The sequence below is a fragment of the Gavialis gangeticus genome, unplaced genomic scaffold (assembly GCF_001723915.1).
Source record: "Gavialis gangeticus isolate Ggan-Ray unplaced genomic scaffold, GavGan_comp1, whole genome shotgun sequence".
Taxonomy (NCBI): Eukaryota; Metazoa; Chordata; order Crocodylia; family Gavialidae; genus Gavialis; species Gavialis gangeticus.
The window spans coordinates 45,187,200-45,213,781 of NW_017728996.1; the positions used below are offsets into that span (position 1 = coordinate 45,187,200).

The 26,582-nt window shown below is 42.4% G+C and overlaps 2 protein-coding genes across 2 annotated transcripts in view; both read left to right on the plus strand.

The window, feature by feature from the left end:
- UBE2Q2 (ubiquitin conjugating enzyme E2 Q2) overlaps nucleotides 1–4,259 on the plus strand; it is a 72,452-nt gene extending 68,193 nt beyond the window's left edge. Inside the window, exons 12-13 of the mRNA XM_019503836.1 lie at nucleotides 685–751; nucleotides 2,522–4,259. Coding sequence (XP_019359381.1) covers nucleotides 685–751; nucleotides 2,522–2,553 — 99 coding nt within the window. The 3' untranslated portion in view covers nucleotides 2,554–4,259. The remainder of the gene's footprint in view (nucleotides 1–684; nucleotides 752–2,521) is intronic.
- Nucleotides 4,260–5,596: 1,337 nt separating this feature from the next.
- FBXO22 (F-box protein 22) lies at nucleotides 5,597–18,248 on the plus strand. Its single transcript, XM_019504415.1, has 7 exons — nucleotides 5,597–5,799; nucleotides 7,479–7,611; nucleotides 11,836–11,923; nucleotides 12,393–12,488; nucleotides 13,912–14,076; nucleotides 15,254–15,419; nucleotides 16,876–18,248. The coding sequence occupies exons 1-7, from the start codon at nucleotides 5,612–5,614 to the stop codon at nucleotides 17,303–17,305; spliced, it is 1,266 nt and encodes a 421-aa protein (XP_019359960.1). The 5' UTR covers nucleotides 5,597–5,611; the 3' UTR covers nucleotides 17,306–18,248.
- The last annotated feature ends 8,334 nt before the right edge of the window (nucleotides 18,249–26,582 follow it).

Below are 26,582 nucleotides of genomic sequence, written 5' to 3' on the forward strand. Positions count from 1 at the left end.
AACCTCCAAGAATGGAGATTCCACAGCCTCCCTGGGTAACCTGTTCCAGGGTTTTACTACCCTCCTAGTGAGAAAATTCTTCCTAATATCTAACCTGAATTTCCTTGCTGCAACCCGAGACCACTGCTGCTTGTTCTGTCATCTGCCACCACTGAGAACAGTCCAGCTCCATCCTCTTTCAAACCCCCTTTCAGGTAGTTAAAGGCTGCTATTAAATCCCCTCTCAGTCTTCTCTTCTTTAGGCTAAACCCAGTTCCCTCAGCCTCTTCTTAGAAGTCATGTGCCTCAGCCCCTCACCATTTTGGTTGCCTGCTGTTGGACTCTCTCCAGAGGGAGTGGTCAATCGAGGTGTATTTTAAGTCCTCTAGTATACTAAAACCAGGTATGGTTCGGATCAGATCAAAAGGTAATCAGCTCTTCAATCCTGGAGACTACTTTTTTTGCCCATTTTATAATTACAACTAAGCAAGCTGCATGACACCTCCTTGACTGAGATTTTAAAAATGCTACTGACCTAATATTCTCACTGAGTACAGGGCAGTGAAAAACTGGGAATGATGAATAGGAAACATAAGCATGATATTAAAAAAAAGCTCTTTAAAATTAAGTACCTGCATGTATTTTTGATGATGTATGTTGTGATGTCATTTCTTTTATAGTAGTATTTTAAATGTTTTCTTTCAGAACCAGTATAACCTAGCAAGAGCACAACAGTCCTATAAGTCTCTAGTACAAATACATGAGAAAAATGGTATGTCAGTTTTGCAACTCTGCTTGTTTGTACAAATTGTACAGCAGCATAGAAAATGTTTTTTTACATCTGTTGTTTGCTCTTTGGTATTCAATAAAACTTTTTAAAATATTGAAGCATTTTGCTGCTTAAAAATACTTTCCTGCTGCTTCTTTTGTCATCTTAGTAGAGAAGGATAGCAGTGCTTGCAACTAACCAATCTACTGTTCACTATAAACTTATGCTATATCAAGTAAAACTATTCCATGCTTCTGCTGTGTGTTGTACTGTATTTTCACTTCCAATGTGCAAAGTTGTTCTTATGACATCTTTTGTCTTGCATAAGTCTCCTTTTCCTTCCCCAAAGAGCTAATCATATGATAACACAAGCAGACAACAGTTAATGAAAGGATCAAGTTTACAGGAGGACTACAAGTTAAATGCAGCATGTCCAGGGGATGTTAGCTTGGCTGAACTATTCAGTTCTGCTCTGGAAAGTAGTGGCACGCATCCCATACAAAGCTAGTTACCACCAGGTTTGTCCTCTCAGAACTGGCACTTTCTCAAAGTACATTAGATATGGGACTGGTAAAATTACATCCACCTTCCCAATTGGGAAGGGGTGCAAATAGTTTGAGACCCTGAGGGGTTAAATGACTTTCAAGTGACAAGATGGCAGTAAGGCCAGAAACAAGTCTCTTTACTGTTTTTTCCCAGTCTTGAGTACCAGTTCCTGTGAGGCCATGTGGATGTGGCTGCCTCCCAAGATTTAATGTTAATGCTTGTCTAGTAGAATGAACCACTTGAAACAAGTATCGGGTCTAAAGAAATTTTATCATGATCCTTCAATTGGAAAAGACCTCACAAGTGTCATCTAATTCAACCTTTTGGCTCCCAAGCCATATGAGTGATTGCACTCAGGCTGTGCTGCCTCTACCGAGCCTTGTGCACCCAGATTGGAACCCAGCCCTGCATACATGGGTCAGGCTCTGTGTTGCCTCTGCACAGCCTGCATCAGCTCCATGCTGCCTCTGCCCTTTGCAGGGCCCCTCAGAGATCTGGACATTTGGCAGCAAGGGAGCAGCAATGTTAATGCTACCACCACTTCCCCTACACATCAAGCTTTTGGATCTGTGGGGAGCTTTGTGGGCCGGATCTGGACTTTGAGCTAGAGATTACATGCCCCTGATCTAGTTCAACCCCTTGCACAGATGCAGGATTTAGTGTACCTAAACCATTCCAGATGAGAGGTTTATCAGTCGTATTGAAAGCCTACTATGAAGGAGTTTGCACAGCTAAAATTGCCTGGCACCCTTAAAAGGATCTTATGGCAAACCCAGGTGCAGCAGCACTCTGGCTAAGAATCACTGGTATAGATTTCAAAACTGGCATATGTCCAACTTTAGCAGGCAAAATAAGATTTATATAAGCATATGCCTATGTAATTAAAACTGCAGGTGCTATATACATGGCTTGCTGGATTGTAAAATAAGGTCCTTTTAAGGTTTTGAGATGTATGAAAACAAGATGATGATTCTTGTCCAATTCAGCATGCCAAGAGAAGCCTCAAATGTTAATGCTTTATTTTCAGATATAAATACTAGCTTTCCTTCTGCCAGGTGATGTTTAGGGCAGTTAGTGCCTTTTTATTAAATTATTCCTATTTTTATAATCAAATTTTAAGCTTCCATCTTGCACAAATCAAGATAAAGCATAAAGCTGCCTTGTTGTTTACTTAGTGTGGGCTTTGCAGTTGTTCTAACATCTGCACCTAACCTGTTTCTTCTACAGGGTGGTACACTCCTCCAAAAGAAGATGGTTAATACTGAGGACTGTTTTACACCTGGACCAACATCAACAAACAGAGCTCTTTTTTATTTCTCTCCAACACACACAGACTCAAGCTATGAGTGCCCCTACAACAGCCGTACTGAAGACTTTAGCTATTAGATAAATTAGTGGATAATCTGTCAACTGACACATTCAGTATAAGTTACAGCCTTACCATTCCGCTCTTCTTAGGTATCTTGGACTGAGCAGTTTTGGCCTTTACTGTACTTGTCCCTCTGGATTAAGTATACTTGGGTCATTCCCTCCTTCTTCCCTTTTTTTTTTTTTTAATTTAAAAGTGTAAACTCGTTAAAGCAGGCTATCAAGTTACTAAAGATCACTCAATAGGAGTTGCTCACAACACTTTTCTGTGTACTTCTTACCTTTTTGCAGAATGTGGACTGCAGAGATTTGCATTGTATTATTTCATTTAAAGCCAACAAAGTTTAATACATTGTTTAATACTGTTCTAGGAAATTTCGGGTCTTGTAAATCACAGTAGTTTTTCTGGTCTAAAATGACAACATTTGTAGTATTGCCAAATTAATGATATAGGAAAACCACATGTATGTTAAGTCATTAAACTTTTTTTCATGGCTGTGTTGAGGATATGAACTGTTTCTTGGAAGAGATACTCTTAATTAGATTATGTTGTATTTTATAAGCAGAGCAAGGCTGTGCCAATAAAATCTTGTAACTAGTCACTTCCACTGGGGCATCAGAATTTTGCTGGGCTGTTCCTGCTACTTGTTGGCTCAATCTCTTAACAACAGCCACAGTATGAAGCTTGAAGTTTATTTAAGATACTAAAAACCTTTTTAGGTGTTCCATTTTTGTTATTAACGGGTTGTTGCAATCATTTGTAAACTAATGAACTTAAGTGATTGGCACAAATCAAGATGAAAATCCTTGAGCAAAAAATTTATAGAAAAAGCTAAATAAAGTACAGAAAGACATCACCCGATTCAGAGATTTTAAAAGTGTTGCCATAATCATGACAGTGGTTTTGATATTGAAAGACTAACGGGAACTATTCTTTCTTAGGAAATGAATCTGGGTCTGTGTAATTACTGTGTTTCATTGCCTTATCTAAATCAATTCTATTTTGGTTGTAGCATTAGGGATTAGACCTTTACCCCCAGGGGTTGAAATAAGGGTGTGTACCATGGATTAAGCACTTTTTAGAAGCCCAGAAGCATGTGTGGTTTGTTTTTTTAGTTATGACTATCAAATTTGTGCTCTTCTTCTTTTCTCTATCAGGCACCCCTGGGTCCTTGTGCATTTGCTTCTAGATCCAGTTTTTAGCTTGAAAGAACAGACTGAAGAGATTTGGCACTACTCCTAATTTTATATATTATTTCAAATAGTTTTATAGGAAGTATAGTGAATGACTTCCCAGCCTTTCTGCTTCCTTGGTTGTATGTATATTTGTATTAAATCCTGGTAGCCAATTGCTCAAATAGCAACCTTAAGTGAAAGGCAGAACTCCTTAAGCATTAAAGTTCCTTAAAACCTGAGGCTAAAATCTTTGAATACATTATTGAATTCTTTAATATTCTAATGGGCTAGCAGGTTGACAGATGCACATTTGGCATGCTTTGTTTTTGGATTTCATTTTTCATTGCAGAATTATTTGGCAATGTACAGTAATTTGTAAACTTGCATCAAGTTTATGAATAAAGAACCATTTTAAGAATTATTCTTTTTGTGGTTACTGTCTCTGGATGCAGGCAGCATTCTGTTCATGAGTACCTTGTGTTATCCGTGTAGGAGGGAATTTAACAGGTTGCTGGTACTTTTCTTTACAGTGAAGTCTTGCTATCAGGCAGCTCTTTCATTATCCCCTAAATCAGGGGTGTTTCAACCTTTAAGGAGTGTACCCCCCTGAAGAGTTGGGGGTGGGTCTCTCAGTGACTGGTCAACACACACCATGCTTCTCAAGTACTTTTGGCATGCTTCCCAGGTACACTGTGGTGGTGCGAAGAAGCAGGGGTACTTGGGAAGCATGCCACTGCCTTGCATACCCCCGGGGCCTTCCCAAGTATATACATGTACCCCTGGTTGACAACCCTTGCCCTAAATGAAGGATCACTAAACACTGAATAGTACAAATTATCCTGGGATCGTATCTTCCACTGCTGGTACCAGAAGTACTAAAATGGCTGGTTAGGGTGAAACCATTTTAAGATGCTGTTAGAGCTTAAACTTGAAAGCATATAACTAACTGAGTTAGAGATTGACAGCATTTATTGTCACCAATACCTTGCCTTGCATAGAAGTGCCCATTCATTGGCAAAATGATGACTACTTAGGTTTACATATCATTCAAATGGAATTATCCTCTCTATGCAGCACAATGCTGGTTTTAATACTAACCCAAAGGTAATGGCACTGCCCTCTCAATTGCCAATGGCACTTGTGTAACAGCTGTTTCCTTGAGGGTTTGGTCTGGCTTGCTCTAATTTAGCTTGGGATCTTGCACAATTACAACAGGATGTCCTGTGGCACCAAGACTAGGAGGTTAGTTTTAAGCGGAGTTATTTTCTTAGCCATTTGTCCAGAATGACCAGCTGATGGCATAACTAGGCCAACAAAAGGCACTGCTTAGTCTTCATGCCTGATGGAAAACATTTTTAAAAAACAGCTTTCACTGCAGAGCTTCCTTCTGAAACTGCGGTGTCTGGTGGACTGCGGCGCCAGTCTCCTCTGCAGCCAGTTGCCGTTCTTCGCGCTCTCGCAGCCTGCTGTAACACGTTCCCCGACTCAATACCTGCAGCACTGTCCTGGCATATCTATACGCATTTCTTTTTTAAACGCCAGACTCGGGCCCTGCCCCAAATGTGCTGGAAACCTCGAGGCCCCCTCTATCCTCCCCAGCTACGTTTCTGTAAACGCCCCCCAGCAAGGAGTCGGAAGGACTGCGGCGCTGACGAGTCTTATCACGTGGCCACACCCCAGAAGCGGAACCATAGTTCCCAAACCTTCCCCCCGCAGTGATCGTCGCTTCCGGCCACGTGACCCCGGCTGAGGCCCGGACGCGGACACCGTGTAATGACGCCATCAGAGCGCGCCGCCGGGCTGCACCCTGGTCCCCGCTCGCTGTACGGAGCCAGGCCCAGAGCCGCGGCGGTCGCCATGGAGACGGACACGCAGGGGCCCTTCGTGCTGAGCAACCTGGCCGAGGTGGTGGAGCGGGTCTTGAGCTTCCTGCCCACCAAGGCGCTGCTGCGAGCGGCCTGGTAGGCACCGGCCCTGCAGCCCTCGCCCGTCCTTTCTGTGCGTGGGGCTCCCCCAGCTCCGGCCCCGCCCGCCGCTGAGGCCTGGGCCCCGCCGCCTACTCCCTACCGTGGGGCTGGGCTGGGGCCGGTCGGCGCCAGGCCCCTGTGTCCTTCCGGTGGCACTCGGGGCCCTAGGCGGGAGGAGCGGGCGCGGGGTTGCGGGGCCAAGCTGCACGCAGGTTGGAGCAGGTCTGCGGCGGCCCTTCCCCGGCCCAGCCAGGGCCGAGGTCTCTCAGGTTTAAATGTTTCCAATGGAGGCTTGTTTGTGAGGCTGAGAAACCTACAGCATCCGTGCCACCTGCGTCTGCTCCGTGCTATCCTGATCACCACTAAGAACCCGGGGGCTGCTTACGCCTTGGATCCAGAGAGCAAGGAGCAAGCCAAGCCAAGCCGTCTCTGCAGCACTCTCGGCATCTGTACCGTATCAGGATTTTATGTCACTGATACCTATGTTTGTGCTGCAGAAGAACTGGGAATGAATTATTGAATGTGCTCCTCTTGTGGGGGAGAAAAAACCAAGTCTCTTAACATACGGCCGTCTCTAAGTGAGGCAACTTACTGCTGGCTACTGTCAAAAACATTTTATAACTGGGAGCAACTGTTAGGCCTGTACCCATGCAAATAAGTTATTCAAGTTAAATAGAAGGCAGTGGCAAACAGGGTGCATTTGATTTAAATCACTGGTCATGAAGCCTCAATTTAATCACTGTTTTCTGCAAAAAAGTGCATCTTTGTTTGATATCCTCTATTCATTTAACTTCTTGAAACTTTGCACTTTTAAAGAAAGGTAAGGGCTTGGCTGCGTGTATGCAAACTTGCAGAGAGACAGTAGGGCTGATGGGTAGGTAATCAGGTCTGTTATCTTGCATCGCTGTATACTGCTGTTAACAAGGATGTTACCTCTGGAGACGACAAACTCTCCCTATGCCTGAAGAGGGGCACTTGTGCCCAAAAGCGTGCAAAGAACAATTTTTCCAACTATTTAGTTGGAGTAATAAAAGATTTTGCATCTACTCAAAGAACTTTGTCTGCCTGTGATCTCTGGAGACAAATCCACCATTTGAGAACTGAAACTAAGCATCACAGAGATGCTTAATGGGATCTTCCAGACTGAGCACAAAGTCCCATTGGGTAGGGTGGTTTTCTTTAATCTTTACAATCTATAGAGGAGTCTGGGAACCCCATAAGATTGGACCCCTAATATAGTCCATGGGCTGTTGTGACCTATTTATAAAACTTTAAAGAAAATTACATGAATATATTGTCTCAAATAGTGTATATATAATTAGAAGTTATAATCTGTATTCTATGATTATATCTGTGAGCTTTATCAGATCTCAAATTAAAACTATATAAATTATTTTTTAAGCATTTTTAAAAAAATTTTGATTTACATTTTTTTAAAAATCAATTTATTTTAATTTATTTTATTTTTGTAATTGTTGATTTTTATCCACCCCGGTGGCAAGCCACAATAATCCCAGTTCCATTTTAGTCATTCCATGTACTTCTTTAAAGGAGTGTGGGTAACTTCTGACAGCATGTGATAAGCATTTCCAAATCGAAAGGGAAAACACTGGGGGACTGACATGTGCCAAAGTTCTCTTTTGTAGTTGTGACGTGGAATCCTTGTATTTCAGTGTGTGCCGGTTATGGAGAGAATGCGCTCGTAGAATACTGAGAACGCAGCAGAGCATAGCCTGGGTATCTGCCCTTGAGCCTGGTCCATCTGATACTCATTCGCTCGTCCGCACATTAGCAGAGGAACTTGAGGTAGGAGAAAGTGTCACAATTACATTGATACTCGTGGTTGAGTTTCTAGCTACTGTGGCAAGATCTTTGAGCAGACTCCTGTTTCTGCTGACGTATTTTTCAGTCCTTCCGTAGCCTTTTTAAGTTTCACCATATATATATGAGGTCTGTTCAAAAAGTATCAAGACTGATGCTGTAGGAAACAAAAGATTTAATTTAGAGGGGTTTCAGCTTAATCTCCTTTGAAGTATGCTCCTTCTGCAGCCACACATTTCTCCCAACGTTTCTGCCATTGTTGGAAACACCTCTGATAAGCACCTCTGGTCAGTCGCATTTTGTTTTATAGTTTCCACATCACAAAATCTTCTTCCTTTCAAGGTTTTTTTTTAGCTGAGGGAAGAGAAAAAGGTCACATGGGGCTGTATCAGGTGAATATGGAGGTTGCGGCACTTGTAGGATATGGTATTTGGCTAAAAATTGCTTCACAAGCTGTGCTGAGTGGTCAAGCACATTGTCATGGTGAAGCATCAGAGAGTGGGACCTCCATTTCTCTGGTTGTTTTTCTGGTCATTTCATTCCCAAATTGCTGGTTAGAATTGAATGACATGAATCAACAGAAATTCCAACTTCTGCTATCTCTTGGACAGTCAATCAAAACAAACGGAACCGCTGCCACATTTTCATCATTTCCTGATGTTGAAGGGCGTCCGGAACGCTCATCACTTTCGACCGATGATTGCCCTTCTTTAAACCAACGATACCATTCAAAAACTCTTGCATGGCTCATAGTACCAAATGCTATTTTAAGTCATTCAGATGTTTCACTTGCCGTTTTCCTGATTTTCATGCAAAATGTAATGTATATACATTGTTCTGGACACTGACATAAAGAAAGGGGACGTGAGATGCAAACTATCTTGCTTCAACTGCTGGCCACCATGAGCTCCAAACCTGTCCAGAGGAGTCCTAACATGCCCAGACATTAGAGCTGTGTGCAGTTTCAGTCCTGAGTTGATTTGGCCCGATTCGGCAGCTGAATTTCTGAATTGAATCAGGAGACCCTTTAATCTCTCCGAATCAAATCGGAACCCTCTGAATTGATTCGGAGAGCTTTGATGATTCGGACATAGACACAACTTTAAATGTTTTTTCTACATACCTCAGGGTACCAGGTGGCTTGTGAATGCTGAGATGGTGAGGCAGATGGAGCGTGGGATTGTCCCCAGCATGCTCAGTGGTAGACCCAGGAGTGGACCAGAAGCACTTCCAGTCCACTTCTGGGTTCGCTGCAGAGGACTCGGGACCCCAGACTAGTTCCTCCTGGGTCTGGGGGGGCAGCTCCACAGCTAATAACGGAGCTGGTGGGGTGTGGGGGGGATCCCCTGTGCGCTCGGCAGCAGACCCAGAAGTGGACTGAAAGTACTTCTGGTCCACTTCTGATTCCGCCACTGAACACATGGGGGGGCCCCCACTGCACTCCTGTGGGACGCTCTGTCCACCCCACTATCTCAGCGCTCATGAGCTGCACCTGGTACTTTGAGGTATGTAGAAAAAACATTTAAATTGTGTCTATGGCTGAATCACTGAGTCTCCAAATCAGTGTTGAATCTTCAGATTTGGATTTGGCCAAATCAAATTGGGACAGTGATCCAAATCAATTAATCAAATCACTGTCCCCCAAATCAGGCTGAATCCAAATCGAATACGGCCCACTTTGCATGCCCCTACCAGACACGTTCAGCAAAGCAATGCCCTTCACCCTATACTTGTACCAAAAAATACACATTCAGTCTCAATACTTTTATAACAGACCTTATGTATCTGTCTCTCCCAAGAATCATCTAGCTATATCATGGAGAAGGAATTTTAAAAAACAGTCTTTGGTCATACAGCTCACAAGTCTCCCAGCATAGCTGTGCTGACTTTGGACCTGACTTGGCAAAGTCAGAAAATATGACTGCCACAGCTAGTTACTAAACTTCATTTGGTAGACTGTGACCAGAAAAGTGTCAAGTGTTTTCTAATTATTACCTGTAGCTTTCTCATCATGTATATTCAAGGTGATTTTTTTTTAAGTTCAACAGTTATTTTTTGTGCATAAAATACAAATATTTACTGTTTCAGCTGCTTCAAAGAACTTTGTAACTTCCCTTGAATAATGAGAACACTGGCTTTTATGGGGGTGGGTTTCCACAGTTTAAAAATAGTCAAAAGGAGGAGAAATAAAAAATGCTTAGAAAAATTCGTACGTTTATTATTCTATATGCCCCTCATCAACATAGTAAGAATGAGAGAAAGCGTGGCTTATTTTGGCTTGGCGTGTTACTAAAAAGGATTAGTATATAAAAAAGCAAATGATCTCAAATGAGAGTTATTTAAGAGTGGATCACCAAGGCATTGCTGAAATGTTGGCTTTCTGTAGAGCTGGCTCTGTATACATCTTATTCATTTTATAAATAATAGTGGGTCCCTAATAATAATTTTGGCCCTAAGCCTATGTTTTATTTTACACCCAAGATATGTTATGTCATCAAAATCATTAGTATTTTCCACAGTTTGGCTTCGCTGCCCAAGAGGACCATCAGAATGAGGTCAGCGATTGGGAGCATTCTTGAGAAATTCCAAGGAAAGAACAGCAACCAGGCACTGTCCAGACCCAAGGGGCTTAGCAGCATGTGGATTTCAACAGTTTGATCAAATCACAATAAGTTGGTATCCAGAGAGACACCTGACCCAGGTTTCAACAAGCAGGGGCTTTTCTAACTGGGTTTTAAATTTTCTTTTGACTTCATAGAATCATAGAAAACAGGGCTGGAAGGGCCGTTAGGAAGTCATCCAGTCCAGCCCTCTGAAGGAGCATCCCCAACTAAACCATCCTAGTCAAGTATTTGTCTAACCTGCTTTTAAATACCCAGGGATGGAGACTATACAGCCTTTCTCTGTTCCAGTACTTAATCAGAGCAAGACTGTTCTTAATGCCCAAACTAAATTTTCCTTGGTGCATTTTAAGACCACTGCTCCTTGTTCAGTCCCCTGTGGTCTCTGTCCTTTTTGTAAGCACTCCTCAGGAATTTTAAGACTGTTATTGAATCCTCTCTGTCTTCTCTTCTCTTCTCCAGATTAAATAATCCTTGTTCTTTCTGCTTTTTCTCTTAAGGCTTGTTTCCCAGGCTTCTGATCATTTTTGTTGTGCTCTGCTGGACCCTTTCCAGTTACTCATAGTAGTACAAGGTAGTGATAGCAACATGGGAAGGAAAGTTCATTTTTTAACATGCCCATCTGTTGACATTCTTTAATTTGAGAGAGTATTTTAACCATATGTCATGATCTTCCCACACTACTGAAGACTGCAATACTATTAAATACATCTTGGAAATCCATATGCCAGGCACCAGTGTCTAAGCTTTCTGAAGCAAGTCTGGGGTTCCAGGATACCAGCAGTTTGAATATAAACTTCAGTATTTCATCTCTGGCCCTTATTTAGCCATAGTGAGTATGTCTTCACATGCATTAATGCTCTTTAGTTAATGCACAGTAAATCTAGTACCTCTATTGTGAGGTAAGAGGAAAATGCACATTATCCTGTCTTAATACACATTAACTAAAGAGCATGGTTTTTAGTGGTGCTTAATGTTCATTGGCCTATTTTAATGAGCATTAACTAAATAGCACATTTTAGTGACATTTTAATTCGCATTGAAGTGCATGTGTAGACGTGTCCTTAGGCATTAATCATTCTCTAGCATTCCGTAGTGCTATTAAGTGAAAGGAGACCAGGAGCATCTTACCCAGGCTGTAGAAGAATGTGGACCACCAAATGAATAAAGCATTTCTGGTTACAAACAATGGATATTCAAATTAAGCATTAATCTAAAAATGCAGATGAACAAGTAAATGTAGTTGGATAAAAGGCTTTTTTGTTGACTGAAAAACAAGTTAGCCTTTCATGTGACAGATGGGTAGCTAGGCACAGTACTGTCTACTCCTGTGCCTGGTCAGCAGTGACACAGCTAATGTTTGATTAGGAATGTAGTGCAGTTCCGTGTCTCTAAAATGTATTGAGGTTCTTTGAAAAGGATTAGAAAAGAAGCCAATTTGTTATAGCCAGGACTTTCTCATCACTGGCTTTCAGGAATCTTCCTCTCATACATCTAGTCTGGATTAGTTGTCTTTGAGTCAAGGTGCTAAATCCTGCAGTTAAGTGGCAAAGTCTGTTTTTCTTATGTTGTTTTTTATACTTTACAGAAAGTGCATGTCCTGCCACAAACTGTGCTCTACATAGCAGATGCAGAGACTTTCAGTGGGCATGAAGACTGTCATGGGCAAAAGAAAGGTAAATACTAAATCCATCTGTACTCCCTGTATTAAGAAAGTCTTGTCTGGTACAAGAGTAGAGTCAAATGCTTAAAGGAAAACATTGGGTAATGTGGTATCATCCTTACTTAGCATCAGAGGAAAGTAAATCACTAGGTAAAACAGAAGTGAAATTGTCATGTTGCATTCGCATCCATGTCAATACAGCTCATCCTATTCAGGATACTGAATTTCACTGTACCTCTTTTGCATGCTGTAGTTTTGTAATGTGTCTTAGTTGATAAGATTTGTCACATGCTGAAAAAGCTAGCCAGTGATGAGTTGCTTTGTTTAAATAGCCCAGGGTTGATTATAAGCCACTGTTTAATCCCTGTTCAAAGTCTTTTCTGTTATTACATAGAGCAGAGGACTCTAAGTCCAGAGGCTGGGGACCTGGGCCAATTACTTTAACCCTTCCTGTATCTCAGTTTACCCTTCTTCTCTTACAGCAAGAAAAAGAAATAGTAAAGAAACAGCAATTTCATTAGAGAAACTATTGCCAAAACGATGCCAAGTTCTGGGACTGGTCACCCCTGGAATTGTAGGTAAGAAGTAATGTCTAACTGGATAATACCCTGCTTTCAAGATGCTTATAGCTAGGTACAGGCATTCAGAAAGCCTAAGGCATATTCATGCTAAATTACATGGGTTTCTCTAAGTGGGCTACATTAGCTTGGGAGTGAACACAATTTCACCATTTCATGGGGAGGGGCTGGGGGGCACAAAGGCTGCCTGCACTGGTGGAGGCCAGCAACTTGGGGACTCTTCTGCATGCTTGCCGGAGACTGCCAAGGAGAGCCAGATGCAGCTGAGTGGAAGGCCACCTCTGATTACCTGCTGGGCACACACCTCCTCCTGCTTCCCAGTCATCTGTCAGGTAGATGTCAGCTGTGAGCAGCCAGCAAAAAGAAGTGTGCTTTTCCCAGGACTGAACTGGAGTGGTTCCAGGAAGGATTTGGAGGCTTTCCTCCTCTACCCCTAGAGCTAGCACCAAGTTCCTAGCTGAAGTCCCTTTTCCTGCAGCTTCAAGGATATGGTTGCCCCCCTCCCCAGGGACTGGAGCCTTGCACCCCACTGAGGGCTGGCAGTAGCACCCACACCTGCTCAGTGCCAGGCTGGACACGTGCTACAAGGCCTGCCAGTGGCAGCATGTGCTCAGGTCCAGGCTAAATGCACACACATATCCACACACCCCGAACGCCTGCGCCCTGCAGGGGGGCTTGAATGGAAAGTTTCTTTCCTAATTATTTAGGAACATAGTACTGAAGGGGACCTTCTGCTTGCCGTAACCAGTTGTGGCTATTGCAGACAGCTATGCCACAATCCAGCTCAGAAACAGATTAAGCTTCATCTTAAAGTTAATGAGTCTCTTCCTGATTTCTCCAGTTGGAAGGCTATCTAGAATATTACTGCTTTCATGGTTAGAAACCTCTTTCCCAGATGAACCCTGTTCATGCCCAGTTAATGTCCATTTGTCATTATGCCCACATTATATATCCTATGGCATTATCCTATAGCTTAAATCAGTCTTTTCTCTCCCTTGTTTTTATCTCTGTCTGTGTATTTATAGAAAACAAGCCTCTCCCTTCTCAGTTTTTGGTTTGTTGAACCTAGCGAACTCTAAGCCCTTGTCTTTTCTCAGGAAATAAGCTAACCATTCCCCTGCTCATCTTGGCCTTTCTCTGCACCTGTTTAAGTTTGAATTTTTTGGATAAGTATAAATCCCATTTTCCAAAGCGAGATTGTCTGAGTTTAGTGGAAAATCAGTAGGACTTTGGCTTTTAAGTGCCTTCATCTCTTTGAAAAAAAATTACATGTTATTTCTGAAAACAGGATTTTGCAGAAAGAACCTGCTGGATGCAAGAAGCTGATTTTACCTGGTTTCTCTCTTAAGGTATATCACAATGTAGGCAAGATCATAGATATCAAAATAAGCAAGTTACTTACATTACATGTCTGTATTATTAGCTACTCCTATGGGCTCACATGGGAATCGGCCTCAAGAAATTGAAGATGGTGAAGCTGGCTTTGCTTTATTGTTCCCCAAAATTGATGGTGTGAAGATCCATACTTTTCACTTGTTTAAAGATCTGAAGAACAGAGTCTTTGATGAAAGTAAATTTGCTGAGGCAGGCAAGTCACTGTTTAATTTTATATCAGCTGCTTCATGTGTTATGGTATCAGATTTGTCGGTTCCTGAGGGATGTGAGTTGCTTTATTTGTGACTGTTGCTGACATCAAGCAGACTTCTGGCCGAGTGGGTAAGTACAGCTACCCTGGAAGCACGCAGATGTGCACAATAGTCTGAGCTTGCCAGTAATGCTAGCGCTGTGGGGTCCATCTCTTAGACTGTGGTGCTAATTCATAGCACCATTATGATCAATAGATCAGAGTTGTTTATTATTTTTACAAAGCCCTGTCCTCCAGAAATTATCCTAAGTCTCTTCAGTTGAATGCCCGAGTGAGGATGTCACAATCTCTGGCACACTCGGTCCCTCTTAGAAACCTCCTATACATTCAAAAGGTCATCAGAAAATGGCCAGGGCTGTGCAACTTGACCTGCATCAGCTCCAGTTGCTTTTTAAAAATTAATATTCAGTGCACATAGTTCCTAGTCAGATGCTTAAAAATAAGAAGTAGGCTGGAGGGGAGGAGCCAGCAGAATTCCCCTTGCTGACTATAAAGCATAGCATAGAGTCAGCACACTGTGCACTCAGTGGAATAACTGACCCTGCAAGAGGAACTTGGCCACATCAGGGGTGGAAGACGGGGCTTATGAGCCTTTTTAATTTCTGGGCACTAACAGATACCCCGTTTGCAATTTGTGTGTGCCTGAGCAGTGCCACTGCCTGATGCATGGGTTTCCAAGGAAAGGTATTTACTCCATCATAAAAGTTTTCCCAGTGACACACTTACTGTGTTCCTCCCTGTAGTATTCAGAGTTTGGGTTGCTAAGTACAGTTCAAAAATAAAACATACCATTATTGCTGTGGAAGCAGAAAAGAGCTGAAGAAGGTCCAGGCAGTTCTCCTATGGAAGGTCAGTCTTCACATCCTGTGCAGAGAATCTCAGCACACATGTTTTTGTACCCCTTACCTTTGTGTGCCTGGAAAATGCATTCCATTTATCTCACTGCTGGAGGACCCAACTCAACTTGCCTCTGGCTGCTGCTGCCACAGTAGTGAAATACTTTTTGTAATATGCCAGCTATGGTGGGGAGCAGGGGAGGATATCATTAAAGATCCTTGGATTCCAGGGGCTGAGACCCTTTTTAAAGGTAGAAAGTTTGTTGTTTTTGTTTTATGTCTAGGTCTCAAGAACAATCCTGACCTCCGAGTGGTTCTTCTGTTTGGCTACAATTCCTGGCGGACAGGAGCAACTCGATTTCTTCACCAAGTTGTCAATCCTTTGAATGAAAAAAGTATCATTCTGGCTGGTGGGCACGTGGAGAACTTCACATCACTAACCTCAGAAAAGTGGGTACCTCATTCTGGATACCTGTGATGAAATATTGGAGCATCATAGATGAATGAAATCTCTATGAATAGAGCGGAGTCAGACAGCAGTGAAAGCCACGAAACAACTGTAGATGAGCTCTATTACTTTTGTTGTGGGGGGAGAAGGGAGGAGGAAGAGGAGGAGTACCCAAGGGCCAGCCTTATGTTCGAAATAGCATAATTTAATATTAGGAATGAAGTATTAGAAAGAAAGGCTGACAGTGGCATTAAATCTGCATTGAGAAAGATGATACAGGGCTGCAGCTTCAGGTGGACTGTTACAAAAACAAAGCAGTAGATGCTCAAGTGCTAGAAACCAACCTGCAGGGGAATTGTAGAGGAAAAACGTCTGCTTTGAAAAATTCCCATTAATGGGCCATCTTGAGAAATCTTCACCTGAAAGCAGTTGTCTTCTGTGTCCCCCTGCATGCCTTCTCACTCTCATTTCAGTGGTCAGAGCCCCATGCTTTAGCTAGTAAAAGTATAAAAGCCTGTTCCTTCTTCAGTGGGGACAATCCTGCAATTCTGTTAATGCTTGCTTTCAGGATTGTGTCCCACTTATTTTATCATTGGTTCACAAGTTCTTGCACGCTCATCTTCCAGTTTGGGTGTGAAGTGCTTCTGGACAGCACCTAGGGTTATTTTCTGTATAAATTTGTGATATAAAAGAGCTTTATAATTTATCTCCGTCTGGGGTTGGAGAAATCGGCAATCTCTAATTTTCTTAAGCAGTGCATTTTTTGGTATTTGGAAACTTATTGGCTAGCAATGAAATGGTGCTTGTATGCACCACTCCTGTCACCTATGCTCAGGTGCTGTGCTGGGAGTGTTCCTAATGCCCCATTATGCTTAGGATTTGATGGCAACCAGCAGGGTATCCTACAAAACAGTGCTACCGACGGCTGAGCCTTGTCACAGCAAAGTGACTGAGGTCATCACCTGATAACACAGCATGTCCCAGGCAGCTGAGAAGAGGGGAAAAGCACCAAGATCCTGCAGATTTACTGACAGTCCACTCCCTCCTGCTCCCTTGTTCTGACAGTTGAACACCGAGCAGCCTGATTTGCCCAGTTTAGTAGGCCCTAATTCCCCAAACAGCTCAGCCTGGCTTGTGAATGGGTGGTCCAAATTGCAGTTGGCTTGAAAAGGTATATTTCTGCCTCATCTCCAGCAAGGGATTCTTCCTTCTGTTGAGGGGTGGGAAAGACTTACCACTGGCTGGTATAAAGTGCCTCTGCGCACAGGGTGCATGCCAGTCTGGCCCTGATGCCAGACTAACGCCAGTCTGGCTGATTGGGTCTGTCTTTTGTGGATGGCAGTAAAGATCTCCTTGGAGCCTTGTCTGTTCTGTCGGTATAAACTTCTGCCACAGCCTGTACTGAAATCTAGAATGATTCCTCTGGAAACCTCTAATTTGGTGTGCATTACCTTTCAGTGGTAACAATCAGCCTGGTGATTCCTGTGGGGTCGTTGGATTGGCTTTCAGTGGACCCCAAATACAGAGTGCTACAGTTTTGTTAGACCAGGATGTCGTTGACGAGAGGACAGCAGAAGCAGCCATGCAGCGTCTCAAAGCAGCAAACATTCCAGAGCACAACACCATTGGCTTCATGTTTGCATGTGTGGGCAGGGGCTACCAGCATTATAAAACCAAGAGGAATCTTGAAGCAGATGCATTTAGAAAATTTTTTCCAAACGTTCCCCTCTTTGGCTTTTTTGGACATGGAGAAATAGGATGTGATCGAATAGTCACCGGGAATTTCATACTGAGAGAATGTAATGACATAAAGGATAATCTGCTCCATGGGTATACTACAGTTATGACTCTTATTCATCTTGGTTCAGCTAAACCCAACCAGGTTTAAATGTGTTTTTTAAGCATCAGTTGAGCTCCTTGGTGGCTTCTGGGACAGTGGATATGTTTGCAGTGAAGGCATCTTCCAGAATGTAAAGGAAATAGCTTTCTTGTAATGTTCTCAGATCTTGTAGTCAGAATAGAGTTTAATATAATAGGTGTGGGAAGGCTTTGCATTTTGTGTAATAAAGTGCACAAGTCAGTTGCAGGTAAATGTACATGTGATGGAATCTTGCAATAGAAAGAAGTTTTCTTTTTCTAAATCTAGGATTTGCACATATGACAGTCAAGTCCCAAATTAACACAACAGTGTAGCAATGAAGTCAGTATTTGATGTAATCTATTCTATAAATATATATAAAACAGTCTGGGGAAAGCTACTGATGGTCATGTGATTGATTTCACTGAAACTGTTTTCAAGACAGACAGCTACACACGCTCTCCACATCTGGAATTGGAACCTGTTAACAAAAAGGCCTCTCTTTCTTAGGCGAGATGAGTGAGAATCTTTGGATAAGAATCATGCCATATCCATTCAATAAAATACAAAATATGTAAGATGTCTAGTATTGTCTATATTAAGAAAGAAAAATGTGATATAAAGGAAAGCTCTCCAGTTATAAACTGACATGACTAAACACCTTGTAGTCAAACAGTTTTGAATATGTTATATACTCTTTACTTGTTTATATATTAGTCTCTGTAGGAGTAGGGTCATGGGGTGGAAGAGAAGAAAAAGGTGTTGCCTGTTTATCTCATTTTTACTTTAATGGACATGTTTTTTTCCCCCAGGCTTCTCTGGGTTGAAGTTCTTAAATGTGCCATTTTCCATGGTTTCTCATTTGCATCAATACAACTAGGGGTACTTCAGATTGTTCTGTCAGTGGAGCTTTATTATAATTTAAATATTTTTCCTTATCTTAATCAGTGAAAATAAAGATGAGAAAAAATTACTCATGTTTTGCTGTATTTCACACCATCTCCAAATACCAGATATGGCATGAAAGATGGGATGATGGGCCAGTGCCAGCCCCATGAGGACATTGTACCAAACTGATACAGTAGGGAAATCCTAATTCAAGATAAAATAATGCTGTCTCCCATGGGATGGGAAGGCTTGTTTTGTTTTAGGACAGTCTGTTGCACTGTGACCTATTTATAACTGCTGTCTATAGTACACACCTTGTAACATTTGCCATGACATGTCCTGTTGCCAAAACTTGTCACCAATATTCATTCTCATAGTGACACTGACACTAATCTGTTCTGTGCTGACGGAAAAAATCAGGGTTCAATCTCTCTTCTCCCATATGGCTCTCCAATTAGGAAACCTCATACAGTTGCTTTTCCTTGTTTCTACCTTTGGTAAAATCTAGATCCCTTACCCATCTGTTAGAACATCATATGTGCACTGTACTCCTTACTTTTTATTTAGCTTCTTTCTACTTCAATAACCATCTGTCATTGGCTTCTGAGAAGGGTTTATGGTATGAAATTATATACCTGCTCCCAGTCAATAATGGTGCAATTCTGGCTGTAGCAGCAGCAGGTAAAGAGAAAAGCTTGAGTAAGGACTTCTTAATGGGAGCGCGTATTTCAGAGAGGGGCCGGAACACAAGATTACTATACCAGCAGCTTGAAACCAGCACTAAGAAACTTAGTGTTGTGCTGCAGATCACAGACTTTTCTGAAGTTCAAGCCTAGGTTTTTGGTAGCTGAAATCATTATAATGCTGGTATAGTAGGTGGCTATGGTACAAATTTTACTTAAGTCACTCAGAGGTTTTACATTGACTTCCAAGCAGCTTTGAGCAGAGCCCTAGATCAACTGTTTCTTTGGCTTTTGAAATTAGAATGCATACGAACTGTGCTCTGAACTCCTTATGATTTATAGAAAAGTATAGATACGTCTGGCATAAAAAATCCTTATTATCCCATTTAACTGTATTTTGCAGTGTTTGATATGTTAAGGTCCTTTTAAAAGGGGAATTTTCAGTGAGGCTTTTTGACTTTCCCGTAGAGTTGGGGATTGCCACCTCTGAAGATGTTCCCTTCAGTCATATTTTTACTACTATTTAACTTGGATGACGATTTAACTAAGGAAACAGTCCATATACTTTTGTGCAGCTTATCTTAAACCATCATCTTTGAAAACTGGTGATCAGGAGGGGTCCCAAGTGATTAAAAACGGCAAACATACTGCCCATATTTAAGAAAGAAAAAAGAGGATCCAGGGAACTACAGACCAGTCAGCCTCACCTCAGTCCCTGGAAAAATTGAGCAGATCCTCAAGGAACCCATTTGTAAGCACTTGGAGGAGAAAAGGGTGATTAGGAACTATCAGCATGAATTCACCAGGGGCAAAGTCATGCCTGACCAACTGGATTGCCTTCTATGACAAGGTGACTGACTCAGTGGATGCAGAGAGACCAGTGGATGTGGTGTATCTTGATTTTAGTGAGGCTTTTGATACGGTCTGCCACAGCATTCTCACAGGTAAGTTAAGGAAGTATGGGCTGAATGAATGGCCTGTAAGGTGGATAGAAAACTGGCTGGAGCATCAGGCTCAGAGAGTAGCAATCAATGGGTCAATGTGTAGTTGGCAGCCGGTATCAAATGGAGTCCCCCAGGGATCAGTCCTGGGGCCAGTTTTGTTTAATGTCTTAATCAATGACCTGGAAGATGGGATGGAGTGTACCTTCAGGAAGTCTGCAGATGACACCAAGATGGGGAGAGTAGTAGATACACTGGAGATTAGGACTAGGATTCAGAGTGATTTGGACACATTGGATGACTGGGCCAAAAGGAATCTCAAGAGGTTCAACAAGGACAAGTGCAAAGTCTTGCACTTAGGATGGGACAATTCCACGCACCAGCACAGCCTGAGGGCTGACTGGCTGGGCAGCAGCTCTGTAGAAAAGGACCTGGGAGTTACAGTGGACAATAAGCTGAACATGAGTCAGCAATGTGCCCTAGTTGCCAAGAAAGCTAACAGCATACTGGGCTGCACTGGTAGGCGTGTTGCCAGCAGGTCAAGGAAAGTGATTATTCCCCTCTATTCAGCACTGGTGAGGCCACATCTGTAGTACTGTGTTCAGTTTCCGGCACCCCACTACAGACAGGATGTGGACAAATTGGAGGGAGTCCAGCAGAGAGCAACAAAAATTGTGTGGGGGCTTGGGGACATGACTTATGAGGAGAGGCTGAGGGAACAGCTTATTTAGCCTAGAGAAGAGAAGACTCAGAGGGGATTTAATAGCAGCTTTTAACTACCTGATGGGGGGGTTGAAAGAGGATGGAGACTGTTTTCAGTGGTGGCAGAAGACAGAGCAAGGAGCAATGGCCTCAAGTTGCAGCAAGGGAAGTTTAGGTTAGATGTTAGGAAGAATTTTCTCACTAGGAGGATAGTAAACCACTGGAACAGGCTACCCAGAGAGGTGGTGGAGTCTCCATCCTTGGGGGTTTTTGGAACATGGCTGAACGAAGCTTTGACTGGGATGATATAGTTGGGGCTGCTCCTGCTTTGAGCAGGGTAGGGGGTCGGACTAGATGACCTCCTGAGGTCCCTTCCAACCCTAATTTTTTATGATTTTTAAGATGTGCCAAATAGCTGCTTGAAATTTGTGCCAACTGCTCGATTTTTGTAAGCTTTGCACAGCATGCACCTTACTCATTCTTCCTCACTATACCTTGGGTGTACAAATGGCAGCCTCCTCTGTGTTTCCTTTTGTAATAAATTTTAAATATTTAAAAAGGGGATACACTTTTTTCTGGAATTACATAGAGTGGCTGAAATGTGGCCTTCAAAGGACTCATCTGGCAAAAGCTGTGTCTGGGGAATTAGGATTTTTATATGTGTTCTATGGGTATGTCCCCATGAGCAGGAACATGCATTTCCCCAGGGACAAATAGCAGCAGCACATAGTTGTCCCTTGCACGCATGCTCTGGAGCGCAGCAAATTACCTGGGCTCCTAGGGGCCTCCTGGGGCTGCAGCAGCGGTGATCCACATGTGCAGAACCTGGCCAGCAGCCAGAGAGGGACTGCAGCCAACCTGGCTCCAGTTTTAGGCAGCGCATGCTGCAGCCATGTGTGCCACCCCACTTTTTTCTGGTGCAGGTTTTTTAGATACTGGAATTTCCCAGTATCTAATTTTGCCACCACACTGCAAATACACAGCGCAGCAAACAGAATCATGAGCACCATGTGCATTTCACAGCACCTCAAAAGGCTTTGAGATGTTGCAAACTGTATGTGTCTGCTCACCGGGATGCAGCTTATATGGCTACTTCTAATGCAGCTTTGCAAGGGTGATCTATTAGAAGCGAAGAGATTGGAAGCCACACGGCACTGAAAGGGGTTTTAACCCACAGAAACCTGTTGATCCCAGCTTTTTGTTGCATTTTGCGCCTGAAGATTTGGCCAGGTTATTAATAGAAAAACCTTATTATACAAATGAGTGAGTCAGGGTGAGTCATGTCCTCTTGGCAGGGATCATGCAAATGATAAAACTGACTTTCAGCTATGGCAAAGGTGCCTGGTGAGACCATGAGAAATGTGTGTTGAAAAGTATGTTTTCTTATTTACTTCTCAGTTAAAAATCTAGCTCTGCTGTGTATCAGATGGGATCCTGGAATTCTCTGCTGAGGGGAAGTAGGGAAATAATGTTCGGAGTAGCAGGAGAAGAAAACAATCGGTATAACATGGCTTTATGTGGCATAGCATTCTTTTGAAAGATCCTACATACATTTTAGGTCCCTTTTGAGGTAACATGCAAAAAAGGAAGAGGTCAAATGATCAGTGTTGCTCTATATGCAATATGTTTTGAAAAAAGTCTTTACCTTGTGTATGCTGAGAAATTAACATTCAGGGGTTTCACTGGGTAGACAGGTGCCTTTAAAGTGGCTTTTGTTAGGAGTGGCCTATGAAGTTAATGTTTGAGAGAACACTAGAGTTCCTCCACAATAATGGAAACAGCGATTTCTTGCCTTTTTTAGGCTCCACAGTAATTTCTAATTTTTTTCATTGCTCTGCAAATAGAGGTATAAAAACTGTGTGAATCAGTCATGAGAGAATATTTCTCTTGAACATTGGCCCAAATACAAAAAAGACAGAGAGAGAGCGTAAGCTGCTGGCAGTCTACACTAAATACTTTATTTTGTGCATTTCGGTTGAGATACAGATACATAGATAGCTTTTTACACAGGCTATGATCAGAAAAAAGAAAGCAAGAAGAGACATGGACTTTTGATAATAACAAGGTAGCAATTTTTTGTACAATAAAGAAAAACAGTTTCAGTTTTTTTTGATGTCCTTTTGGTATCTGTGTGCTCTTTCTCTTTAAAATAAGAAAGGTAGCCCTGCTTGCTTGCTAAAAGGTATGAACCTCCTCCTCAATGGAGAAAAAATGATAAATGATTTATGTCTAGGTGCTTTTGACTTATTTGGTATTACCTGGGGCAAAGGGGTGTGCCTTATCTTTTCTATAGCTCTTCAGTTTACCATCTAGCTGCTATCAAGAAGAATTATGAGATTGTGCATTTTTACCTTACAAAACTACAAAATTGATTTCTCCAATAAAACTCTTAGGGAATCATCAAGTAACCTGATTAGTGTATTTTACAGAATTATAATAGAGTTCGCAACTGGCAATCCTGGACTCTAAAGTAGCTCTACTAGAAGTGGAAAAACTGCAAGCCGAGCCCCAGTTTCCTCTAGCAACAATTTAAAATATTCTGGTACTGTGTCTACATCTGAAAGAAGCCAAATGCCAGTGGAACATGATGTTGTAGGGTTTTTCCATGGTAACGTGTAGAAGAGATAGTAATGCCATAATACACCCATAACCACTATTCATAAGAGATCTCCTCATGCAGCTATTCCTTCTGCTTTGGTATTTCCTCTTTTATAATTTACACCCGGGCTGTCCAACTAGCAGCCCATGAGTTGTATGTGCCCCCTGAAGGGTTAGCATGCAGGCTGGAGGGTCCTGGCTGACTGCTACCCCCACCCCCTCTTCCTCAGCTGCTCCTATCCCAGTGCCCCAGCCCGGCACAGCAAAGCGAGCAAAGGTGCCTGCACTGGAGGTGGTTGGCGTGTACAGACAGGAGAGTGGGCCTGGGTTCTGCATGAGTGAGTGGGAGGTGGGGGAGGACAGGCTTCCTGTACTGTGGGAGCTGGGAGGGGGAGGCCACCTATGTGCGCAGTTGGAAGAGAGGGGAGCTGGGCTGCCTGCACTGTGCAAGCTGTCCTGTTCAAGTGGTGGAAGGTGGCAGGGTGTATTTGACAGCCTAAGTGGTGGTGAGGAGCCAGAGGGTGCCTGTCCATGTGACTTGTGACCCCAGGGTCTGTGGCCTACACAGCAAGCAGCCCCCAGGTCTGGCCCCTGGCTGCCTGGAATGAGATCTTTTGTTCTCTTCAGTTTTGGGGTTATCTTTTCCATTCGGAGAACACTAATCAATACTGATAACTCACAGAGTGAGAATGGTGCTTATGTTTGAAATGATTGACTTGGGCAAATATTTTCTGTATTGCACCTGCCACCCATCTCCCTTTTTAGATGCCTGGGTCATTCTATTGAAGCTCATCTCCCTCCCTTTTCTGTTTTGAAATGAATCCTGAAAGGAAGAACAGAATTGGGATTTTGCGCAGTGAGTGATGAAAGAGCTGGGCTCTCTCTAACGCTTCTTTCTGAATCTTTAGAGCAGATAGTAGACTTTGCTCTATATCCCCCCTGGGTGTTGGTATACGAGCTGAAACAAGTAGAAGAGGAGACTAATGTTTGCCTAGTGTTGTTCCTCTCTTTGGCGTGCTCTGCCACCCTGAGAGCAAGGCTGTGTACTGGGGACAGCCAGGCAGCATTTTGATTTAGGGCTGTAACTGTTTCCCAAATGAGCTCTCACATGGTAAGGGAAATCTCTCTTCAGAGATTTTGGAAGGCAGAGGTGCTCCTCAGGCGCAACGCTGTAGCTATGACAATAGTTTTGTCAAACCATGTAATAATGATCTTTTACTACTGAATCATTTTTTAGTTTTTTCCAGAAATGTGGACCAATGGCTTCATACAATGTTATTGTGTTGGAAATCATGCTGACCACCACATTTTTTGTGTGGTATTTGGGCCACTTTAAATGAAGTTGTAGTCTGTTTTCACTTGGAGATTTAAGACATGTTGATGTGGCTTGTGTACTGCTATGATTAATTTTAAACCCCACATATGCCACCGATCTGAGTGGCTCTGTAAACATTAATAGAGCTTCATCTGCAGACTGCACTGTTTTATGGACTGATCTGCTTGCAGTTGAGCATTGCGTTGGTTGATTTTCTCTAAGTTTCTGTGCAAATATTTTTCTGATTAGTTGTGGATAAATTTGCCATGTTCCTCTATGAAGCGAGAGGGGCTTTGAGTGTTTATAGAGTAAGATTTCAGTACATTTTTTAACTGGCTTTTCTAGAATTATTCCCTTCAGTAATTTCCATTCACCCTGATTAAAGATCTTTTCCACCTCTAACGAAAATAAAATATCTGCCTTTGCCTTTAGTAAAATCAAAGGGATTACAGCCAGTTGCCTAGGGACGTTATCTAATAGCAGTCTTCCCTGATTGATTCCCAATTGCTGTATGCTGGTTATTTTAAGTAAAATTGATTCCAAGTTGGCTGCCAACACCTTTGCAAAATTCTTAAACTCTGTATTTAACAGTGAGATCTGTCTATGTGTAGTAACTTCAGTTTTATCACTTCTGGCCTTTAATATCACAGCAGTATTGGCTTCTTTCCTACTACTGGCTAAAGTTTGGAAGTCCTGAATAATGTTTAGAAGATTGGTAAGTTTGCAAAGAAAGTGACTCATCAGAGACATGTACAATTCAATGGAGAACCTGTCTGGGCAACACCCCTTTCCTGAGAGTGAGACTGACTTGCCTCCCTCCCATTCATTCTGCATGGGGTCAGATATAACTCGGAAGCCAGCTTCTCCAGTGTAATGGAGCTCGCTGTTTTGTTCTCTCATCCAAATCATGGTACATATCTTTGCTAAATATTTATGGCCTTTGTTTCCCATCTCAATGTATTTTTGTCTGAACTGATATAACACATTTTCTGTTTCTTCTAACAAGGAAGCATGAAGCAGGCCCCACAGGGAGATAGATTTCTTTACATTTTTTCTTTCACCTATATTTTTATGCAAAATTATGTTTTTTATTTCAGAGAGGAGAAATCTGTGTTCTGCATGTCTTTCCCTTCCAATTGTAGAAATTGTCGGCAATAACTTTCCCCTTAACCCTGCTTTGTAAGTCCCACATACTGTATCGGGAGCTAGCTTGCCATTTTTATCATCATATAAATAAATTTTAGATTTGCTAATGATGGCACCCCAGGCTGCAAACCCATTAAAAAATGCATTGTGCCATTCCCAGCTGCTATGGCTTCTGCTGCCCAGCCAATGTGTGTGTGTCATCAGGACAGGAATAGGGACTGACTGGATCAGCTCACCTCCATCTGTATTGGTTAGAAAATCCTTTAAGTGAGTAGACAAAGATATAGAAGGCATTTGAATGAATGGCAAAGGTAGGTGTGAATAAAATAAATAATCCTTTGCTGATGGCTTCCCCATCATCCAGGATTCAAATACCCCCAGCTGGAAAAGGTTTTGTTTCCAATATGGAGCATGGGAATTGGATTCCTCTCTTCTATGGTCTGAAATAACAGTAGGCTTTAGGATGAGATTTAAATCTCCTTCAGTAATGAGATCCTCAGAAAGAAATGTCAAGAAAGGAACAAAAGCATTGAGGAAGGCCCTTTGCTCAGTATTAGGGGCATATACCAAATGCAAGGTAATTACTCTGCCCAGTAGTTTTTCTTTAACAATTATAAATCTCATTTTGACATTTTTTATTGCAAGTTGAAGTCTCTGAGCTAGAAGGTGATGTTTTGAATCACTGTTTAAAAAAATAAAAGTACAGTACTGATGTTAGCTGCAGAGAGAGATGAGAAGGTACTTTTTTCCACATCTGGTGAGTATTCCTGAAATCAGTCAAATTCGGGACATGTATTCTAAATATACATTTGGAAAACACTGGATTTGGCCAGCCTCTGGGCTCCTTTGAGAAATGCTTCTGAATTTTCTGTGACAAGGGGCGATCAGGTGAAAGAACCTTCTATGAGAAGCCTTTCATACTCCTTACATAGTGAAAAACACACTGCGGTTATCTCATGATCCCTATGTGGTGAGAAACCTCTAAGATTATGTCATGCTTCCTAACTGCACATTTGAAAAGGGGGGGGGGGGGG